The 23,187-nt window shown below is 33.6% G+C and overlaps 1 protein-coding gene across 5 annotated transcripts in view; it reads right to left on the bottom strand.

The window, feature by feature from the left end:
* Nucleotides 1–23,187, bottom strand: part of LOC145673227 (cell adhesion molecule Dscam2-like) — a 510,467-nt gene that overhangs the window by 110,422 nt on the left and 376,858 nt on the right. For 4 of the 5 annotated variants that reach the window (XR_014128733.1, XR_014128732.1, XR_014128734.1 and 1 more), the window contains exons 9-12: nucleotides 18,493–18,654; nucleotides 15,574–15,858; nucleotides 8,319–8,438; nucleotides 5,080–5,256 (exon numbers count right to left, since the gene is read on the bottom strand). Coding sequence is in view for 2 of the 5 variants with exons in the window: in XM_081742719.1 (XP_081598845.1) it covers nucleotides 5,080–5,256; nucleotides 8,319–8,438; nucleotides 15,574–15,858; nucleotides 18,493–18,654 (744 nt within the window). In the remaining 3 variants the exon portion in view is untranslated. Of the gene's footprint in view, nucleotides 1–5,079; nucleotides 5,257–8,318; nucleotides 8,439–15,193; nucleotides 15,479–15,573; nucleotides 15,859–18,492; nucleotides 18,655–23,187 lie in introns of all 5 variants that reach the window. The other variant, XM_081742720.1, reaches the window with a different exon arrangement.

Genomic DNA, 23,187 nt, shown 5'->3' with positions numbered 1-23,187 from the left:
CCCAGGCCGCTTTCATCCTTCCCATATCCTTTATTCCTTCCCTTTCCCCGGATAGTGTGCTCGCCGAGAGACGTCATCCTTCAAATCGTGAAGGGCTAAATGGCCTTAGATGCCGAGAGCCCAGAAATCTAAATCCTAAATCCACTCAAGAAAATTAGATAAGAAAAGAGAAAATCTTGTGTCAGTTGAGGGAAATTTTCTTAAAGAAATCTACGAATACTGTTCAAGTGCGGTCTCGATTGGAGCAATCGATTCGAGATATCCCCTCCCAAGATGGCGTATTCCTCAAGTTTCACTTAGCTGATATATGTTAACAAACAAAGTGCACGAATCGGAACTCCATTTGTATACAATGTGCAGTTCGCAGCAAAGAAACCTGCAACATGAGCATGTAAGTTTATTGTGAAATGACGAAGTCTTTTGCTCCAAAATAAGTGTGCAGGGGAGGACGCCGACGTTTCGCCTGTGTGATTCGTGCCACTTAGACGTTATGTTGATTCCCTGGGCTGTTAGGACTAGTTTAATAATAAACTTTCATGCTCATGTTACAGGTTTCTTTGCTGCGGACTGTGCAAGCATCAGACAACGTTTATTAAAGATTGGTTAGCCAAAATGATGTTACTGTATCCAATTCAATTATCACAGGTAGCTCACTATGCGTGCATGAATGGATACAAAAGTAGAATAAAATTAAACTATGTTTGTTATAAAATATGAAGATTCAGGTTAGCAGACGGTTCTACCAAACTGAAAATTTATGTTGGCATTACTCGAGCAGACGGTTCTACCAAATTTCGACACGTTTCTTACATTTTCAGGGTAGGTTAGAGCTTTGTATTTCTTTTAGCAAAGCATGCACTAAATGAAAAGTACCATTACAATTTGCAGATTGACTTCAGGAGGCCTCTGTATAAATACAATGTGGACATATGGCATAAAAACTACAACGCATGAAACATGAAAAAAAAATTGTATAGGTGACCACTAAAAAGCACGAATACTATGCAACCGAGTCAGGGCAGCAAAGGGTCCCACCGAAAGCGAAGGGGCGCGTCTGTAAGGTGCAGGCTCGTCAACGACGGAGAGTATACGCATAAACGAGGATAGTGGAAGAGCACACTTACATATACACAATACTTTCACTACCACTTAAAATTCATTTCAATATGCTGTGCACTGACAGTAATAACTTATATTCACACTTCCATTCCCCCGAGATAAATGTATCACATCGTACTTTACCTATAAATTTTCATGGTACACATGTGGTGGGTTAGTTACCTACAACTATGGCATGTGTTGTATTACTTGTTATGTTTTTCAGCGCTGTGTTCTTGTGGTATTAAACTAAGCTTAATCCCTCCAATGGTGCAGGAGTAAGATAATTGGTAGTTAAGGAAACTGGAAGACAAACTTGGAACAACAGCCTAAAAATTACCGTAATGTTTGAACAATACAAATCCTACAACCCTTTACGTTATCCGCTCTACGCTTTACGACACTAAATCGGAAATCATTATTTTTAAAGGTAAATCATAGCGCCTGTAATTTTTAACTAACAAATTCCACCAAAACAAAATAATTATATACTATATACAAAATATAGAGGGTTCAATCGAGCAGACTGTTCTACCAAATAGAAAATTTATAGGTAAAATATGTGAAACGTTTTTCGCGAAGGAATGGAAGTGTGAATATAAAGTAATTATTGTCAGTGCACAACATATTGAAATGAATTTTGAGTGATAGTGAAACTATTGTATGTGTAAGTGTGCTCTTCCACTATCCTTGTTTATGTGTATATCCTTCGTTGCTGACACGCCTGCTCCCTACGGATGCAACCCCTCGCCTACTTCCGCTCGCGCCTCCTGCTGTGCTTCTGCCCTGACTCGGTTGCGTAACATTTGTGCTTTTTAGTAGCCATTTAACACAAACAGTTTCATATTTTATTCACTATAGTTTTTATGCCATACGTGCACATTGTATTTATACGGAGCCCTCCTTAGTCAATCTGCAAGTAGGAATGGAGCTCCTCATTAATGCTTGCTCTGTTAAAAGAAATACAAAGCTCTAATCTACCCTGAAAATGTAAGAAATGTGTGTCAAAATTTAGTAGAACCGTCTGCTAAAGAGAACGTGAACCCATTTACAAATATACTTTTTTTGGTACAGAATATCGATAAATAAAGTACGACTTGTATGAGAGACAGGCCTATTGTTCCTTTTAACAGTGAGTAAGGATTATTTTACGCAGTAATTGCCATCATTAGCAATTTTTGACGTAGGCAAAGTAGCCTACTCCCTCCACAATCGAACAGTTACCTTGCCAAGGTGTAACAAAACACTTATACGTTACATAATTTTGGCAAAATTTCCAACAACTCATAAACATACAGTTTAATAAATAAGCAAACTTAATAATAGTTTGACAATTTTCTAGGTAGTAGTCTACGAGCCTTTTGACAGTGTAAACTCAATACATATTCCTATTCACCCAATGTTATTACAAGCACACAACCACATTATATTACTGACTCGTAAAGGGTGAAAGAAGAAAGAAAATGACATATTTGATATATTATGAAATTCCAAACAACGTTGATTTTTTCGTCCTACCATTTTTTCTAGGAACACAGACAATCAACAATAAAACAGACATACTATGGAACATTACGTGAAATTACCTCTTTTTTCATTTCCAATATGGCGAATAGATGCGAGTTCGATAATATCAAAGATCTTGCATCAGGGCACATCTAGGTCTTTATATAATCTCGATGAGACAAACATATCAGTGCGTCACGTTAGTTCCTAATCGTAAACAATGCATGCGGTCCCCGGTTCGATTTCACACTCAGTCGGGAAAGTGTAAAAGTATTTTCAGGCCAACCATCCTGAGTGAGGTTTCTCCTCATTCCCACCACACAAAACGTCGGAATACTACCTAACATAAAGATCCCAGGCCATTTCCTTTCTTATTCACACCTTCCTTCCTTCCCCATTGTTTGATAATAGGAAGCAACGTTTACTGACAAGTAAACATGAAACCTTGTGTGCTTCATAATGTTTCTAGCATATATTCTTTTGTGGATGCTCCTATGATTTGATTTCTAACATATGTGAGCAACGACATGGATTTTTGAACATAAAACCTCAATACATTTAAAATGCTAATTATATATACACACACAGGGTGTTTCAAAATCCGATAAGGTTTGGGAGGTGATTCCTGATACCAAGATAAGACAAAAAGTATAGACCAACCTGGGTTCACAAAATGCTTCCTTTCTGAGTTATAAACTGCTGAAAACATGAAAAATAAACTTTAAAGGTTCATAGCTCCAAAACTATGGTACCTACCGTAGTCGGGTCAACACTTCACTTAGGAATATGTGCTCTATCCAAATATCCAACTTCAGAATCCTTCGGTACTTTCGTACAATTTTTGTGGTGATCTTCATATTATAAGCTCGTAGCCAAACTCTCTCTATAAAAATTGTTGAGTGCGTACCTTAGGATTCTGAAACAAGGATATTTGAATAGGGCACATAGTAGTTCCTAATTGAAGTCTTGACCCGACTACGGTAGGTTCCATAGTTTTCGGCAGCCTATAACTCCGAAAGGAAGCATTTGTGCACCCAGGTTGGTCTATACTTTTTGTATTATCTTGGTATCATCACCTCCCAAACGTTGTCGGTATTGTTTTGAAACATCCGATATATATATAGTTTTATACATATTAACTAGACAAAAGGAAAAAGTTATAAGTTAATAGAATTAGTTGGGCGATCCTGTATTACATTCCTTGGAAATGAGAATAGATGCAAGCCGTAACCCTTTCAATCTCTCTATCCACTCCAATGGATATGTAGCTTATCATGTCATTTGCTATCCTTATAACCAGATGTATCAGTTGAGAATCTATGGTACCCTAGATACAGTGGTGTATCTAGAAAGTAAAGACTGGGAAGCAGTCAGAACTCAGACTATAATAGGTATATCATGAGTTTCTAATTTTTCATGGGTCCTGGAGAAGTCTCTAACTTAACTCTCTTCCGATTGATAGTATGTCTAGGTTGGACGTTGACATTGTGTACCTCAAGTATTGTTCTGTACAAAGAGAAATACTGGAACTGAAACTATAGGGTCTACCTAATGTTTCAAAAATTTCCCAGTATGGAAAAAAGGCAAAACATGCCATAAACTTACACAAATATATAAATAATAGCTTCATTTATTTTTGTCATTCAAGAAAAACAGGGGGGCGTAGGCTTCCCCGACCCCGGGCTAGATCCGCCACTGCCTAGATGGATACCAAATGCACAAACAACCCTTCTGCATCCGTTAGTATCGTATTAATTCCTTCAAACGTACTGTAGATTAAAAATCCAGGATATTCAGAGACGTACGCACGGGGTGGGTACTGCGAATCCGGTCCTTGTAGCTCCTAAAATTCCGACTTTTGTAAATTTAGTCTAATTTTAGGAATAATGTTTACAAATTGTAATATACTTCAACCTCATACTGAACTTAGACCCTCCCGAAATAAAGTCCTGCTTACGTTGTTGGGGACACTGTTAAAATTTAGGGCATGGCCATAGTTATACACCTCTTTTTTGGTGGAATATCAGAATTAATTAAATAATAGGTCTTTAGTCACCAAAAGTGAGTGACAGAGAATAGATTATTCTTACAAGTTGAGTTTTGATGACTAATAAAAGCGGGATCTTTTCTCAAATATCGCACAAATGAGGTTAACTTTCGTTTTCGAGAAACACTGGAACATTTGAACTTTAGAACATTTTTTAGGGGAACAAATGATGGAAATTCGAGGTTTTCCCACATGAATTAGTATGTCTGGTAGTAAAAGAGTAGATTATTCCTAAAGTTGAGTATTGATGACTAGTAAAAGAGTAGATTATTAGTACTATCTAAATGCAGTTTTTTTGAAGCGATTAAACCAAAATCAGGTTTGAATGAGTTAAAGAAACTTGCAAAATTTGGCTGAAACAGAACAAGAAAGTAGAATCAAATTATGTAACAGTAAGCAGAAGTGGAACAGCATTTAGAAATACTTACAGTTAACTCTCAAGATAATGACTTTCCCAAGACCATTCCCGATGCCATTATTGACTTCACACAGGTAGAACCCTTCATCATCTTCTTTGGCATTTTGCAGGAGTAATGAGCCGTTGCTGAAAATTCGAAGAGCATGAGCACGGCCTCTCAGCTCTTGGTAATCACCAGCTTTGCTTTCTGAAGAAAGAAAAGGAAATGACAAGTCACACAAAGTAATGACATACAGGGTAGAATAAAAGTCTGAAAGCAATCTGAAGATTAATGCACAATTCCGTAGTGGTGAATTGGTAAGAAAGATATTTAAATAACTGCCAATTGGACGGTTTTCGATGGGAAATGGATTTGCATATTTCTCGTGACTCAGTGGTTCATTCAGTCTTTGTAAAATGCGTATCTGGGGAAACCTGGAGGGTAAAAATGGCCAAAGCATGGTGCTGTTCTATATTTCTAATGATGGATAGCGCCAATAAAAAATGTATCTGTCTGAAATGTATTTATATGTATGAATAACTGCATTTCAAATAAAGAATGTAACCCAATTGCTAACATGAATTTCAATAAGTGGGTTTGACAACATTAGTATCGGGTGTCCCAAAATTCAAGCAAGAAGTAATTTTTGATAGAAACCACAGATTCTTAATTAAAAATTGTATTTTTTTTTATTGATTCATGAAGTACATAGTATAAGGTTATACATGGAATAGCACATCGGGTAAATGGCCTCCACGGCTTTGCCGGCACATACGCACTTTTTTGTTGAAATTTTCCATAACCGTTTTGCATAAATGTGGCTGAATTTTGTTGATCCTCCTTCAAGGCGTGGGCACGGCGTTAAATCTCATGATCTGGGGAGGGACCAATTCTTATCACCAAAACAGGAAGTTACACAACCAGAATATGACTCATGCAATAAATTGTCTCTCGGGCTGTATGGTATGTGGCACCATCTTATTTTGTGTTAAACGAGTTGTTGAGGGACGGGCAGAGTGATTAAGATCACAAATTGATCCTGTCTCCCTATTTTTTAAAAAAAATAATCTCTACACAATTGAAATTAAATCACTATTCCGACCATATTTTACAAGAAAATTGCGAACTGTAACTGTCAAACCGCCATTATTTTTAAAATATTGATCAAATTTAATGTCTATCTAGAAGAGATAGTGAAAAAGAGCCTACATGATGATGATGATGGCATTTCGGTAGGAGGTAGAATAATTAGATGCATAAGATTTGCAGACGATATGGCGCTTGTTGCAGAATCTGAAAAGAAAATCAATAAAATGTTAGAAAAAATGGGAAAGGGCTTTGAAGAATATGGGGTGCAAATAAATGTTAGAAAGACAAAAGCCATGGTGATTGGAACGAAGGGATCTGTGTCAAATATAAAAGTAAGAGGGGAGAAAATAGAACAAGTGAATAGTTTTCGATGCCTGGGTAGTATTCTTAGTAATGACATGAAATGCGAACATGAAATAAAAGCATGGATAGGAATGGCGAAAGAAGCCTTTAAAAGAAAGAAAAGTCTGTTTTGTGGGACCTTGAACAAAGAGTTGAGAAAAAGACTCATAAAATGCTTCGTGTGGAGTGTTGTACTGTATGGGTCGGAAACGTGGACATTATGTAAAGGTGACGAAAATCGACTGGAAGCCTTCGAAATGTGGGTGTGGAGAAGAATGGAAAGAATTAGTTGGGTCGAGCGGAAAGCGAATGAGAGAGTGTTAGAAATGGTGGGTGAGAAAAGAACACTTTTTGATATTATTAGGAAGAGGAAGAGAAACTGGTTAGGACATTGCCTAAGAGGAGGTTGTACCATGAGGAACGTCCTAGAGGGTATGGTGGCGGGAAAGAGAGGGAGGGGGCGAAGGAGACTACAATTAATGGATGATATTAAAACAGAAAGATCATACGCGAAGACGAAAAGTTTAGCGGAGGACCATGGAGCACGGAAGCTTCTCAGCTGCGGCAAGTGACCTGCCAATAAAGGCAGAATACCTATAATGATGATGATGATGATCAACAATGAAAACGCATTATTCTTTTCATATAGTAGGCTACTCTATTTTGAATAACTGGGAACTGTCAGCTGTCACGCTCTTCTTTCTTTTTCTTTTTGTTTCGTTGGCGACACCTCACCACACAATGGTGCAAAATTGAAGTCTTGCGTGAATTTTGGGACAACTATTAGCATTGCCTTAGAATTATTATTTGTATTTCACTTACATTCCACATAGCATTAAATTTTCTTGGTATGGGAAATACACAATATTCCCATACATTAAAACATGATGTTTCTCTTCTTACTTTTCGAATTTCGTGCTCTTCTACTAATATTGTTAAAACTATTCAAATATTATTAGTTACTCGAATTATTATTTTTATCTAAATAATCTAGTATAACGTTCCACGATTATGCATCGAGGCTAAGATGAAGAAAGTGGGGGGAAACGGGAGAGTTCTGAGAAAGCCTACGCACACGGCGTTTCTTCATTACAAAGCCACGAGCTTCGATTGAACCACAGACCCCACTTCTCTGTGGTGAGCGCTCTACCACTGAACCACCGCAATCCGTTTAGCGGAATTCGTAATAATTCTTAGAATAATGAATTATTCGAGTTTTAATAGTACTATTCCCTTCTCCAAAATTTTGGATGTTTCGTGTAATTTTTGAACTCTTTATATAATTATATATTAAATATTTGATATAGGAAATCATTGTAAAAGAAAGAAAGCAAGTAATTTTACTAAGATATTCACAATGTTTTGAATCAACTAGTAATTCCTAATATCATGTTAGTTTTCATGATCAAATTAAAAGCTGAAGCAAAAGATAAATGAAATGAACGAATCAAAATATCTAGTTTTACGTCCCACGATTATGCTCTTTAAGCTAAAGTACATGAATGATTATGGAATAATTGATGGAATGATATTATGGTAGTAAACGAGAGAATCCCAAAAATACCCACGGACACGATTTAGTCCACCACAAGCTCTCATGACTTCAGATCGAATTCAGCGACCCTCGCATCATAAGTGATACAATTTACTAATCAATATTATATATATATATATATATATATATATATATATATCTTAATTCTTAATTGGGTACTGGGTAGCGCGCGCGCCTTTGGTGCACAGAATCCCGGTGGAAGAGCATTAGTTTTATTAACTTCTTAAATATATCTGGAAAACTATTAAATTTAAGTGTGATTAACTAAAACAAATTAAAATACCTGTTGCTTTCTTCCATATGATGGTTGGTGGCGGCACACCATCAGCTTGACAATGTAACATGATATGTTTATTTCTTGCAACGCTAGTATCTTCTGGTTCCACTATCCATCGTGGGGGAACTGGGGGAACAGAAATAAATGATAACTAACATAATTATATGCCGTGCAACTTGGTAATATATAACATCAATAATTTCCACTTGATTACATGCCACTTCGTACAATAACTTATATTGTTATTTTAAAACATTACTTTGTAATTTTCTTAACTCATATTTACATTTAAGAGCAAACTATAAATTCATGATTTAGATTTCTTTTTATATTAATAGTACAGAATGTTCAGCAGCTTCTATCATGGTTCTGAAGAAGATTTTTTTTTTAAGGAACATAAGCTCAAGGTTCAAAGATGCACATACACGTAGTGAGACATTAAAATGTTTGTGTCATGTTTAGAATATCTTTGGTGTATTCTTTGGTTCTGAAGTTAGAATCAAAGAGTTTTGTTTTGTTATCCAAGTCACAATAATACCAAACTTGCACTTAAAATAATGTACTATTAATTACTAATGAATTGCAAATTATTACTGAATTTTGGGCGAATTATTACATCAATAATATAATAAACATATTCCATGTTTTTATGATTTATTAATGAAACTGAAAATATTACAAAAGATATATAACATTTTCAATATATATTTTATCTTAGAAACACCTACTATTAAAAAAAAATATATTCCAATTCTGATATGAACATGTTGGACATTACTTCGTATAGTTAGTTAACTATTTTGTTCCTTCAAATATTTCAATTTTTCATTTCTTTTTTTTTTATTTATGTTTTAGAATTTACCGTTTTACTGATTTTAACTGCTATACCAGTTTTCTTAAATATGTGACAGCACTGCTGCATACTGCTTTAGTTGAATTTCTTGTTACATTTTAACCTCTCTGTTTTTTTTCTTTTCTAACTGTAAAATATCATCTAGATAAAAGAAGTGGATTGATTAAAATGTGGCATGGAATTCAACTACGCGAGCAGCAGTGCAATTATATATTTGTGAGAATTGCTATAGCAGTTGGCAGCAGTAAAAGGGTTAATGCAACAACATGCTATGATATTAATTTCGACTCTTTTATTTGTTTTCTTTTTAAAATGTATTACTAATGTTATATTTGGATGTAAAACAAATTAATATTTGGGCCTTCACTTCAATGCATGTGTGATACTTACTTGACAGCTGCCGAACATTAAAAATCAAAACTTAAGGAAACTACTAGATTAATAGTAAATATGAAGTTTTCTGAAAGAAGTTTAAAACTAGCGTTACGATTAGAGCAACCCATATTATAGTTTGTTTTGATATTTATACTTTATCTTTTTACAAGTTTATGTTTTATTTTATATTTGTTTTTAACAAATCTTGGAACACAAAGATTGTTCTAAATATCTTATTTTCTGTCTTATTATTAAATATTCTTTATTAATATTTTACAAGCACATCACAATTTCATTCATACCAATGAAGTGAAACCAAATGTATTTTTTTAAAATATTATAAATTGAAAATGTTTGTTAAAGTAAAATAAGTTTATACTGATAAAATGATGAAGGCATACAAGAACACACTGAAATAATACCAAAGCATTGCTTAGGAATGACAATACTCCTTTATGTCCATCTCAATCTCTTCATCTGCACTACCTTAAAGCAGACCCGTACGACTGAGATATTACTAAAACATGGAGGTCGAGATGTTTTTTGGTGCTAGTGATGGAATGGGTTACGAACTTCTAACTTGGGACCCGAAAGATCCAGAGGCAATCAGACCATGACCCACCAGACTCAGGATTAGGGTTAGAATATAGATTCTGAGCTTTCGGCATCTATGACCATGTTAGCCCGTCACGTATGAGGAATGGCGTTCCTTGTCAATGACACTATCCGCGGAATTGGGGAGAAATAAAGGAATCGGGAAGGAAGGAAGCGGTCTGGGACCATGACGTTGGTACCATCCATTCATTTGCCTGTTGTTGATGAGGAAAACTCAAGATGGGTGGCTTGACAAAGCTTTTACATTTTTCGACTGCCTTCACTGGGAATCGAACCTGGAACAGCTTCCACCAGAGGCAAGAGCGTTAGCGACAATCCTACACAGAGCCACCACTAGACCAAATGAACCAGACACATTGTCCGTGTGACTTGGTAGCCCGGATAGGCCCATAAACCAGAGTGACCCGGTCTGACTAGATAGACCCATGATGTGTGGTGATTCGGACAGACCCGAAGACGACGACGAAATTTCGTCACACACACGAAAGTATTTGAGAGATTGGTAATGTAATTTTAACACACCATTATCTCTTCTCTCTCTATCTCTCTTCTCACTAAACCCAGAATTCTCTTTCTTGTTTGTGCATCTGTATGTGCCAAAGCATTGAACTGAAATATAACTACAAGGTATATCAAAATATAAATGCGTGAGAATTACAGGAAAGATGAGGTACATATTTGAATTACGAGGTCATCAAGTTTTAATCAAAAGAACTTTAAAATTGGTCATTTAGAACAGTGATAGGCAAACTACGTTCTCGCAAGCCAGACGCGACCCTCTAAAAGGTTCTATTCGGCCCATGACATGATTCCTAATCTGACGAATTAGAAGAACAGGGTTACTGCAAACGAGTTCTATTAGAAACAGACTGACAGATTATAATTTAACTTCACTTCTAAGAATCACTGTATTCCAGTTCAACCCAAATTATGAGAAAGTTCAATTATTAATAGGGCTTAGTATTACAAGTCACTCAATCTAATTGGATCCCGGGTCTGTTCGGATCACTGGACCTACCTTGGTCATCGGGTCTTTCTGGATCACCGAATCTGTCTGGACCAGACCGGGTCTGAGAAGCGAGACCCAGATCCAGACCCGGAGAAAGGTCGTGATCCATGATCCGTTTCATCACTGGGAGGCTTCACTTTACAATCTTGACTGCATATATTTTGAACATATTATTATGTAGAAAATCAACTGAAATTGACCCTATCTCACCATTCCCACCTACGGGCCTGCCCTGAAGAGGTTGACTTATTGCAAGATTCGAGTTAGTCTCAGGGTTGTATTATTATTATTATTATTATTATTATTTAAAGACAACCTCTGAGAATTCAAAATTGAGTTAAGCACGGAAAAGTTTCCCTCAATTTGAAGCAGATGATGAGTTGCTATGGTTCACGCTGGGAATTTACCACAAAACTTATATGTTACATACTGTAATGTGCGTAAATTGTTGTCCTGTTCCTCACAGAACTTCGATGATACTTTTAAATTCTTAACTTAGAAATCTCAATATAGGTAAGGAAGGAAAAAATTTTTTTTACTGTTTAAAATATCCATTTATTAAATGTATGATTTTTTCTTGTTGCTGGAAATAAAATTAAAATAGTAAATGTAATTCGCAGCTACAGTAATTATTAACTATTAAACAATTTTCTAAGAGTTCTGCTTTATTTTATACATTATGTTTTTACACTTTATTTTGCACAATGTGCTTTTATGTTTTATTTTTTAAAATTATACTTTATTATGTCTATTATAATTAGTTTTATCTGGACTCTTAGAAAACCAAAATCATGTTCAGCGTAACAACCATATGAAAAGTGTTGTAATGATTTTTTATGCTTTGGGGTTGCTCTAGTCATGATCTATCCTTGCTATTGAGGTTTGTATGTTGGGTTTCTAAACCATCTTATACATCAATCTATACAAACATGTATTTATATATCAATGCAATACATTGCGTCTTATGCAATTCTTAGTATTCATTTGCAAATAAAATAAGCATTACACATTCCATCATCAATTGTAGAAATCAGTAATACGAGTTTAGTATTGCATCAAACCAAAACTTAAGACAAGAAAACTTGGCTTTATACATATTGTATATAGCTGTACTTGTGGCAGACAAAGTCATAAAAAGTATTGTTGAATTAAATTGCAAAAAACTTATATTTCGTAGTGGTGGTGTATCTCTTCGTTTAAATATTGTACTACTTATTTTAGGAGTAAAAGTAAAGTCAAAAGTCATCATAATCGTGAGTATCGCAGAGACAAAAGTTACTGAATGTTGTTCCTTCTGAGACATCTATGCTTCATTACGCTACTGGAATGTTATTTTGTCAACCGTCAAGTCGAACATTATTAAGTTAAAAAAAGATCATTAGCGATACATATCACCCATGAAATTTAGAAATAAAAATGTACAGTTTATAAAAATAATGCTTAAATTTTCAGTTCTTTGCTACTACTGAAAGCAGTGTACATGACTTCACGAACATAGCGTGCAGTAGAAGTTATAATACTTTATTTATATGTTTTTAAATGAAATTTAGCCTTTTAAGACAATGTACACAAGGCAAACTCGCATTTTTTAATGTTGAATCGGAACTTCGTTGATTAGCTCCGAGAATTAAATTTGTGCCTCTCGAACGAAAGGAGACAATGCTATACATTTAGGCTAGAATGTTTTTCTATTATTGCCTTAGTTATGTAAATCGTTTTATCTTTGTTCCTTCCATCGAGAAATCTATCATCGTATTATTGTACTAGTTACGTCTACCATTGTATTAGTTACGTAATTCATTTCATCCTTTGGTCTTCATTGGAGAAAGAGTTTTCCTCTTATTATTCTAATTCTGTATACATTCTTATCCATTTCATTCACTGATAAATAGTTGTCTATCTTTATATGAGATGTATAATATGTTTCATCTTTGTTTATTCTCTAGAAAACATATTTTCTTTCGTTGAGTTAGTTACGTAAACCGTGTTATCTTTTCATTCCATCAAGAAACATTTATGTATCGTTATATTGATTACATAACTCTTTTTCTTCGCTCGAGAAACACTTTTATCTATCGTTGTTTTAGTTATACAATTCATTTTATCTTTGATTTCTCCATCGAGGAACATTTGTAATTCTGTTGGTTACACAATTATTTTTTCTTTGTTTCTTCTCTCGAGAAATATTTTTATACCATTCAGAATTCGTTTTACCTTTGTTTCCTTGCAAGAAAAAAATATTTTTTATTGTAAAGATTTAGTTTTATCTTTGTATTTTCATTGTATATTTACTAAGCATCTTAGACTATAGAATTTGTGATAGTTGAATCTTAAAATCTACGTTGACACTATCCTGACCGAGGTATGACAACCACTTGACAAAATTGAAAATGAAATGAAATGAGTTCTTTAAGTTGTACGTCCCACGGTTATGCCAATTAAGTTAAAGGAGACGGTGATGATGAAATATGTATGAAATGGTGGAATGAAGAAAGTGAGAGGAAATGGGAGAACCCGAGAAGACCCACGCACACGGTGTTTGTCCACCACAAAGTTTACTTGGCGTGAGCTGGGATCGAAACCAGGGACCTCATGACTAGAGGTGAGCGCTTGTGATCATATGAATCAAGTTCGTTTGCTTCACTTCGGAAGCATTGCAGATATGGACAAAGATCTCGTTCAACGTCACATATTTATTAGTTTAGCTAACAACAACGGTCGTATTAGTAAAAATTGAACTCTGTATCTCGGTGAACCCAGTGGATAATCCGGTGATTCTGATGTCGATTGGTTTCAGACCTTTTACCCAACATTGAAATAAATATAGACCTGCACTTCTTTTTAAAGCCCATTGGTCTTCATTAAAGTGAACAGCAATTTGTGAACAATCTTCATGTGTCTTTTAGTAAAATGCATGTAAGGATTAAAGAAACTAAGAATTTATCTCAGCTTCATCACTTTGAATGCCCTAAGAAATAAGTCTGTTTGGAAATCTGCTTTTATCACACTCTAATGAATCTAATATACACACAAACGTCAATGCAAGGAAAGACCACAGCATACTCTGTTGAAAGTACAACTAGAATACAATTTGTATAGTCTACGACAAAAGAAAAGACTATATTTCTTATAAAGTTTAAATGTGAAATATACTATTTCCTTCCATCGATGATTGCACTGAGCATTATAATCTTTATTATTATAAAATTACGTTATAGTTATTGAAATTATTAATTGCATGGAAATAGCCTAAATAGAAGTGCATAATAGTTCAAAATAGGAATAAAACACCCTATAAAGAAACTCTAAAACTGGAGGTATTTATTATTACAATTTATTTAAATAAATATAGCAAACAAAACTGACTAACTTTATACTAAAAAAAAAGTACTTCTTTCATTCTAACTATTTCAAGTATATAAAAATATAAATTACAACTATATATGTATTTTAAAAATACTAAAGCTTTGGATCAACATTTGTGGCAGTGAAAACGAAAAATACAAATATCGAAAGCAAAGGTACATTTTTCATGTTACAATCAAGCTATCGTTTACAAACATAGAAAATAAACATACATTTAAAAAAGCTGCCTTATTGTATTAAGTTCTTTTCGTTTTTCAAAACGATATAAAAGGATGCTTGATAATGTAAAAAAGTAAACAGTCAAAAGAATGGGTTAAAACAGACATTAAAAGGTTCTTGTTTTGTTACACACTTATGATTCATGCAACAGTACACTTGCAGTTATAAAGCATCTTCTCCACTAATAAAAAAATACAGTATTCTTTCTTTTTTTTATGTGCAAGGTTTACCTTAGGAAACAAACCTTAAAAGCCGCCAATGTCATCATGGACGGATGCATATCCAAGTGCCAAAGTATTAAACAAAAACGCAAATGGTACATCACATATGGTGGATTCTGGCTACAAACATTTCAAGGGAGAAAGAAATGTTTCTTTCGTTTTATTTTGTTTTTTTGTTAAAAAGAACACAAGGAGGTAGAAGAAATCCAGTTGAAGGTTTTACCTTTGACCTGTAGCTTGGCTGTGTACCTCACCTCTGAGGCAGCATTTCTCGCAATGCACGAGTACTCGCCGGTGTGTGAAGCCGTGACTCTAGAAATAGTGAGAAGACTAGCGTAAGGTTCAGGGTGGGATAGATTCACTCCCAGAATGGGGTCTATCCTTCTGCCATCTTTGAGCCAGTCAATTGTCAATGGGAGATCTCCCTGGCTCACACCACAAACGACGCGAGTACGCATGCCTTCACTGACACCGTCTTGGAAGGAAAAGGGCTCGATTTTAGGAGGAACTGGAAGAGCGAAGAGTATATAAATTTTAAGAGAAAGAAATGTAGAAAAATATATAAAAAACACAGTAAATAAATCAAAGAGTTGATATCATTACCATTAACCATTAATTGTTGAGTATGCATAACTGCAGCAGCAGTATTCCTTGCGACGCAGGTATAGTTCCCATTGTGTTCTGGTGACAAACGCTCAATCAACAAAACGCTATTGAATTTATCCATATGAGTGATTGATATTCCTGGAGAAGAAAGCAGGGGCTGGTCGTCCTTCAGCCAGCTAATGGTCAGCGGAGGATCGCCTTTAGTTACTGTACACATCATAGTGGTTCGCTCGCCCAGATGGAGATCTTTATCGACATAAAATGGACTTATTTTTGGAGGAACTGGAACAAGGGAAATTTATTGGATTTGTCAATGCATCATTTCCATGAACTGGTACTGGTAAAATAAAAAATATCCGCTGAAAGGAATAACTTATGACATGGCCAACAAATAAGAAACAAATCGCGGATGCAAATATGACAGAATACTTTCTTTCGTTTCTATGTTTTTTTATCCTATCTTTTCAATTTCTGCGCTTTTAGAATTTCCGAAATTAGCTTCAAATTTATTTCACGCTTCTGAAGTAAAACAAACTTTCACAACAAACAAAATTTCTTAATCAATTCTAAGTCTTAGTCAAAATTTCTTAGTCTTGAATTCTTACGCAATTGAAACTTTAAAGTTGAAAACTGCTGTAACGATTTTCATCAGATTTGGTGAAAACACATCTTTTGGCATGAGAAATCGATTTAGTTACAACTCTTATTAAAAAAAATATCTCATTTAGAGACGTCAGTAGCATAACTCTTTCTGGGGATACCTTAACTGTATTTTGACAATGACTCCAACGAGGTTTTTACGGAATCTAGTAAAATCCACTTCGGATGCAGATAAATACTTAGGAATGTCTTGTTTTTGTAAAAAAAAAAATTATATAGGGGCATTTATGGAGAACCTCATTCTTAGGCAAATAAATATTTTTGTGGACAACTCTATTATACGAACAGAATATTAAATTAGATCTCTACTTCGGGAAATGTAACTTCTACTAAGATTAGTAAGATTAGGCTGAAAAAATGTGTATTTCATCTAATCTATTACTTCTGTGTTTGTCTCTTATGTTGACCACATCATATTTCAATTATACGATCAATAATAGAAAACAATCATATCCATCAGTTTGCTGAAAAGCGACAATAATTGTAAATTACTTTAACATGCTACTTTCCTTAATTAAGAAACTAAATAATATTATGAGGCACAACTGAAATCTAAATTATTGTTATTTTGAAATGATTACACACTCAATATAAATAATTTAATATTATCTAAAAGATTTTTTGTACATGGAAAATGACTAAAGGTTATTCTGACATTTATATGAATATTGATTATATCTCCTAGTGTTGGTTTAAAGTTCACAATTAATGGTATATGTCTAGTGTTTGTAGAAAGTTTAATAGTTGTTTGTTCGTACAGCGTTGAAATTACAATAGCTCTGAACTTTGTAACCAAATAACAATTTGTTCCATGTTTCTACTTTGGAGTTTATCTTGCTATTCATCTGACGTTATTTCATGATTTTATTAAACTCATTGCACATTAAAACTCACTACTTATATAAGGGTAGGTTTTTCATATATGAGCAGCTCGGGAGAAGACAGTGATAAGCGCCACTTAAGGTAAAATTGAGTTATTAAGTAGAATGGGTTCGGATGGTACCATAGAACAGTATGTAGATAGTTTAATTTCGAAAATGCGCCTGAAGATGGCACGGAAAGTTTGTTTGGTATGTACCATTGCATTGCATTACTTAGGAATGTTGAATTTTCCTTTCCAGTTTAATCCAAAGTTTAAAAATGTGACTCATCATTGTGTTTCCCCGAACCTCTCACATAGAGAGATTGAATTCAGAGTGATTTTTAAAGGGCTAAGAATTCAGAATGTATTAAGAGGTCAAACGCTCGTGAACAAATATGAGTATTTTTCGATATGTGTAACTTATTTTCATTTGATTACATTTGCCTCACTATTTCATATCACAAATTAATTTATAATAATTTATTTATTATCACGTTTTCTGACTAAATAGATGCAATCGGAAGATAATAATTTCTATTATTATTTGTTTTAAAAATAGTATTATATAGTGGACCTTTTTAGTTAGTTTTTACGTTTTTGGTATTTCTTATGCGTATGATGATTGAATATCGTTTCTTTTAAACATACCAATATTTACAGAATATTGAAAGTGTTAATTTATGAAGTACAGTAATACTCTCACTTGTTCCTGAGAATGAAATCCATATAGGGTGAAATTAAATGACAATCTTTACTTAATGTGTTTACAATTAAGTAAATTAAATATGCTATGGGCAGATAAAGATAGGTAATACATTCTATTTATCTTTACTTGTCATGCCTCATGTTAGAGTCGTGTGTATATTACTACAGATGATTCGTTGGTTAATTCTAGAATGTTTCGTTGATAAAAGACAATGTACAATATGAATTTAAATTAAAAAAAAGATAGTCCAGCTAAGTCAAATTTGTTTTAACTATTTTAGCAATAATTTCCAAATATAAAGGTTAAGTTCTGCAAATTAAACATAATGTAATTTACATTTGTGTACAGGAAATATTAAAACATAATAAACTAATTCATTAACACCAATTTGGTAAATATTTTCTGAACAAACGCTAATTTGAATGTTACTGAATAAATGAAGTCTAACAATCAAAACGACAGTGCCAGCTACCAGTTAGAGTATTCAAATGATTGTCAAGTATGAATCATAATGAACTAACCTATTGTTGGAAGGAAAGTGTAATGGATATGTATGAGAATTACAGTAGATTCAAACATGCAATCGATTTCTTCAAAACACTACGAAACTGTTAAAATACTTTGAGATGAGACTAGAAGAACTATTCAGTTTGAATGTCTGTTGCCAAAATAGATTAAATATGTTTACCGATTACGACCACCTCTCCACTACGCCTGGAGCTATGTCCTTGCTTATTGGATGCAGTACAAGTGTAAACGCCAGCATCTGTGGAGGTATGGACACGTTCCACCACTAAAGTACCATTCTCATATACCTTTTGACGAAGGTCTTCAGGTAACTCTCTTCCACCTGGAAAATGATAAATTTGTAGTTAATGACTACTGCAAAATAATTGTTAATAAAGGTGTGACTGTAGGAGAAGAGTTCTAAATGATTGTACTCACAGTATTTGTGGACTGCCATTGGGTGTTGAACATGTGTAAGTTTATTTTATATATGTACTTCTTTAATAATAATTATTCCTTAATCAAGCGGCAATCTGAAAATCATTGTATTATGTACAATTGATCAAATATGTCTATTCAATGGTGGTGTATTTGCTTGATTTGCATATTTACGTTCTTTATTTCTTTATCAGCAGCGAAAGTATGTGGGACAATACCTACAGGTTAAATTGGAATCTGAACCACTGTACGTTTGATGTTCTTCCACCGGTAATCGAACACTCACTTAATGTTAGTTCCAATATATTTCGTATCTGTTCAAATCTATAGGAGTCGTCGGATGGTGTCAACAAATTGTGATACTTGTTGAAAAGGCAGTACAATTATCTACTGGTTATTTATATCTTGAAACAAGAGATCTCGCAAAAGTACTCCAATTTTTGGAGAATTTGAGATCTTACACAACAATGATCAATATAAAAATATGATATTCCCTTCCTTACTAGAGTCGCTTGACCTTTGTTCAACATAGCTTCCAATTTCGTATTCCAAGTCAAGATACTTGGAAGAGACGCAGCAAAATGCAAAGAGCGATACTTAACCAAATGAATGTAGCATCACAAACGACATATCTAACCGACAGCTGTTGAGTATGGAGAGATCTTACGAGCGGACAACATTTAAGTGGAATCTTTGTCGTTGTCAACATAGACCAGAGTTCCCCAACCTTTTTCAACTTGCGGCACACTACGGGTGTAATTTGAATTCTCGCGGCACACTCATAGATATTATCATTTGTAAATATAAAATACCGTGGTATTTTTTTTTCTGTGAATAATGATCTTTCTCACGGAGAAGTTCAATCACTAGTTTTTCCCCGTGGTTAATCATTATGCTGTACTTTTTATTCTAATTTAAAAATAGAAAACAATTCAATGAAATATTTGACTCAGGTTTGCAAAACTACGCTTTCTTTTTCGAAAACTGTATCCAACCTTTCACTAAGAAGATAGAGCACTAAATAACAAACGAACAAGCAAATCTCTTTTACTTTTAAGACACAAATGTAGGTAATTTGTATGCATGTTTGCTTTGTCGAAAGTATTGAATGATATTTTAAAATTTCAGGTTACGAAATAGTCTGCAACAATAAAGGAGCAACAATGGTCATAACAATGATAACAAATACTTCTTTCAACATTAAAATTGTACACGGTATGAAACTTAAAATTGTAGATTCATAGTAATGTGAAATACAAATATACATTTTCCCTTATGTCTTGCAATCTGATTGCTATAGAATTAATAAATTTGTTTCGATTTCCCCGCGGCACACCAGCGGCCCATGCACGGCACACCGGTTGGGAAACGCTGACATAGACGGATACAGGTAACTTAAGTACTGACACGACGACGTTCCATTTAATGGTTTCTCTCTATATAAACGCTTGTTAGATTATTAGCCGTATTGAATGTTTGTACACATGGTGCATAGATATAATGTCTTCATGAACTAACAGTGAAATATATGGACAAAGTTTGTTGTCTTGGAACTCAATATTAAAATCCCTCAGAAGTATAATATTATATATATATATATATATATATATATATATATATATATATATATATATATACAGCGTATTATTTCTAAAAGTAAAGTACGTTGGACTTCAGGTTCATAATGGTTAAAAAGTTGCATACCTTTCAGGGTGTTATTATAATTATTACTATTACTATTATTATTAGTAGTAGTAGTATTAACAATAATAATAATGTTCACTAGCATATCACTGCAGTTTTGTAACTAAAAACTCTTACTGCATATATATAGAGATGATTTAAAATTGTATGATACTTACACTTTAATTTTATAATAGAAAAAACGTAATGATAATCAATATTTTTTTTAGTGATTTGTTTCTTGCTTTTTTCTCTTTTTGAGAATGGGCGAAAATGAGCTGGTATTGTTTGTTTTCAAAAGACATCAAGAGTTCAACAAATACTGAATTTCAATAACAACACACATAGTACATTGTTCTCATAGTATTCTTCAGAATACTAATCATGCTACGAAAATGTTGTACAAATCCCTACTAAATTAATGTAATTAAAGATAGTTTTCTGTAATCTAAAAACAATTGTATTTATCTTAAACACAAACTAATTTACAAATTTAAAGAATGTAATCTAAGGATTATGGTACTCGTAGTGGTATTTACTTTGCGAAAAAATCTACGGAATTTTTTAACGTAATCCTCTTCTTAATAATAAATAAAAACAATTAATTGGATGTATTAAAATAGGAACTGAGCAAAGGCTCCTCTGCGGAGAAAGTACAGAGGTGGAGCGTCAAGAGAATTTTTGTACTGGCTTTCAGTTGAGTCGAACTTCAGCGACAGTCAAATTTGTTGGGATTATTCCATTGTGGGAGATCAGTCTTTTTTTTTTTTAAAAAAAGTCTGGTCGGTTCAGAGCCTTTATATTACCGTACGAAAATGAAATGAACAATGAAATGAAATGAAACAAAGAAGGCGCTAAGAGATGCCAGCGAGCGTACAGAAAGGCCCAAATATTTCTAGCTCCTAAATACAATTAACTGATTCCAAGAAGAAACAACGATTCGCAACTCTCTCTAGAAAGCAAAAAAGGAAAAGAAAACAATAAATACTAATCTTCAATAAAACTATATATTTGCTATTTGATATTTTCGAAGTTTCTCGTCAACTCTCTTTTAAGAAAGCAGATGAAATATTCCGTTTCTTTTTAAAATGTGCCGGTATTCGTACCCTTGTGTACCGCCAGAAATAAAACACTATATCACTCTCTTACAACCAAGTGAAACTAATTTCCTACCCTTTTCTCTACACTTGAACATCTCTCCTATAGTCATATTAACTTTCTCGTCTAGCACTTCTCACAGTACTGGCTAGTGTCTTTACAACTTTTGTATGGTATTTCTGTAAGGTGCTGTAGACTGAAAAAAATATACGTAAATACTATCACGAGTACCATAATCCTTAGTTTACATTCCTTAAACTTATAAATTAATTTGTATTTTAGAGAAATACAATTGTTTTTAGATTACAGAAATCTTCAATTACATTATTTGCAAATATTAATTTTTCAACTTTACGTTTTCCATATGTAATAAGATTATTTCACAAATTACTCTACTGTAGCAGACTTCTTCAGAGGCAGTACTGAAGGTTGTTGATTGGTCACATTGGCAATAACGTTCTGTCCAACAAACAAAAGTGAAATTCAATGCCGTCTGTATTAGAAATGCCGAAAGCTGTTAACAAGCATTTCACCTGAGAAAACATATTAGCATGACAGCTTCTTCAAGAAACCACAAGAATGGTCTTAGTTTATATCTATTACGAAGTTACTGGTATTGGAAACTATCAAGAAATGGACTGGAAAAAAATATTAATCTATAGCATACATAGATAGAATAAACTGTTGCCATAAAACTCCATAACTCCATTTGAAAAATTCATGAAAAAGAAAAAGGATAGAATGTTAAAACATTCCAAAGACTAAGCAACGTTTAAATCTGCTCAGAACGTAATCCTACCAAGTTAGCAAGAGAAATATAGATTGGATATATTATGTAATAATAAGAAAAATACTTAGAAATGTCAAAGAATCAATGTAATTCACCTTACTTTTAAACAAACTACCAATCACAAAAAACATACGAAACGAAAAATTATTTTTGAAATAATATAGTAATGTATATATAGTGTGTTCATTCTGTATGTTTTAATAGAAATTACTTGGAAATTCCTTTGCTGGATTAGTCTAATCTTTGCTAGAGATAAACCAAACAAATGAGAAAGTTTTAACTAAAACAGAAACAACATAAAATTTAAAATACATTTTGTATTTGTCGTAAAAGCATATGTAAACTAGGAAAAATACTAGGTTTCTTCGTCTTTTTCAAACTTTCTGGACAAGCTTCATTTTCAAAACACAGTATCTATTTACTAACTAGAAGTAGAAAGTCTTTAAAGGAGAGGATGAGTATAAGATTTTTTTGAATTGATCGTAAATTATTCAAAAGCCTAGCCAACCTTTCAATACGCAGCAGTGATAAAGGGTATTTCAATTTTCTTATGGAAAATAGGGCATCTCAATCTTGTCGTGAAAAATGTATATTATATATATATATATATATATATATATATATATATATATATATATATATATATATATATATATACCTTCATTGCCTACAACATTTTTACGTTCTCGAACGTAAGGTTCTGTCGCTTAGAGCTCAGGAGGAGATTCTTGTATGTGGAAAAACTGTATGAACCATATGTAAAGAAAGTTCAGTTAACTTGCAAAGTTTTCTACATCCATATTATTTCTCAAATGTACTTCCAATTTGACTTTCACAGAAAGGGAGTATAAAGGTGCTAAAGAATTA

This window comes from Thermobia domestica, chromosome 16, assembly GCF_964235325.1.
Source record: "Thermobia domestica chromosome 16, izTheDome1.hap1.1, whole genome shotgun sequence".
NCBI classification, from domain to species: domain Eukaryota; kingdom Metazoa; phylum Arthropoda; class Insecta; order Zygentoma; family Lepismatidae; genus Thermobia; species Thermobia domestica.
This window is presented reverse-complemented; position numbering and strand designations above follow the sequence as displayed.